The sequence below is a fragment of the Haplochromis burtoni genome, unplaced genomic scaffold (genome assembly GCF_018398535.1).
Source record: "Haplochromis burtoni strain Fernald_Lab_line unplaced genomic scaffold, NCSU_Asbu1 Contig_488, whole genome shotgun sequence".
Classification (NCBI taxonomy): Eukaryota; Metazoa; Chordata; class Actinopteri; order Cichliformes; family Cichlidae; genus Haplochromis; species Haplochromis burtoni.
In genome coordinates this window covers 101,429-102,450 of record NW_024582849.1, presented here as the reverse complement: position 1 = coordinate 102,450, position 1,022 = coordinate 101,429, and the positions used below count along the sequence as shown (strand labels likewise).

Here is a 1,022-nt window from a genome sequence, read left to right as displayed (position 1 = left end):
TTTAGCCTCCACCCCAAAGAGCGTGCCCTCCTCTTCCTCTTTTCCCCTTCCCTCCTCTTCCCAGCCCTCGATTTCTTCTTCTTTTTGCCCGACACTTTAGTCACGCCGTCTTTGTATGTCTGCGACTTGTTGGTCTCCTGTGGCAGGTTGGTGCCCTCCTCCTCCTCCAGCCGGAAGCTGATGGGGAGGTTCTTGGTGCCTCCGGGGGGTTTGGAGTGCAGGGTGCTGCCGGTGGTGCTGAGGTTGATTCCCAGGCCGCCCCCCGGCATCCCGACTCCGGCGTCGCTGCTGCTCCCGCCTCCCCCTGTGGTCCGCATGGGGAGGTCACGGATCTCTGCCGTGTGGACTTCGTCCAAAAGCGCCTTCAGGAGTAAAACACGCTCATGTTCCATCATCATCCGGCCTTTGTCATGCATCAGCTGAGCGTGACTCACCGAGCGTTTCCTGAACAGAAGAAAGAGAGAAGGTTTGTTTACATGAAGCTTTTCATCGTTCTAAAAGATTTTCAATCAAAAAAACAACAACAACGCCCTTTTAAATGTTTCAGAGCTCATCTCTGTAGGTTTCTCCTTAAATAAAAACACCCTGTGACTCTGGCTGGAATCAAAAGTGTTACCATCGACACCACAGGAAGCACTTCAAACTGAACCGTGCAAAATAAAATAATATTTTTATTGTTGAAAAATTTGGTCTAATATTTGTTTTTACAGGCTTATTGACGAACCTAAACACATGTGCATTATTTTGGGTTGCTCCCTGTTGTCCACATACTTTTGGCATTTTAGTGTTGACCTGACTGACCAGCAGAGGGCATCACAGGCAAACAGTTTGAAATGGAGCAGCCGGAGAAACTGTATCCTTCTTCTCCTTTATAAATTCGACGGCATTTCTTGAACACAGGTTTCGCTGCTGTCTTTCCTCTCCAGTTGTTTTTGGACAGCGCTGTTGCATCCATGCAGAGAAATGACCTGATTCATCAAACCACAGCCATGCCGTTGCTTTCCAAGCCTTCTAAAAGTGAT

The 1,022-nt window shown here is 48.5% G+C and overlaps 1 protein-coding gene across 1 annotated transcript; it reads right to left on the bottom strand.

The window, feature by feature from the left end:
- Positions 1-3: 3 nt before the first annotated feature.
- LOC121812246 (parathyroid hormone-related protein-like) lies at positions 4-780 on the bottom strand (the record flags this gene model as incomplete). Its single annotated transcript, XM_042213851.1, is given in 2 exon segments — positions 4-494; positions 772-780. Coding segments are annotated over 2 exon segments (500 nt in total), but the record flags the coding sequence as incomplete, so codon positions are not given.
- Positions 781-1,022: the final 242 nt, after the last annotated feature.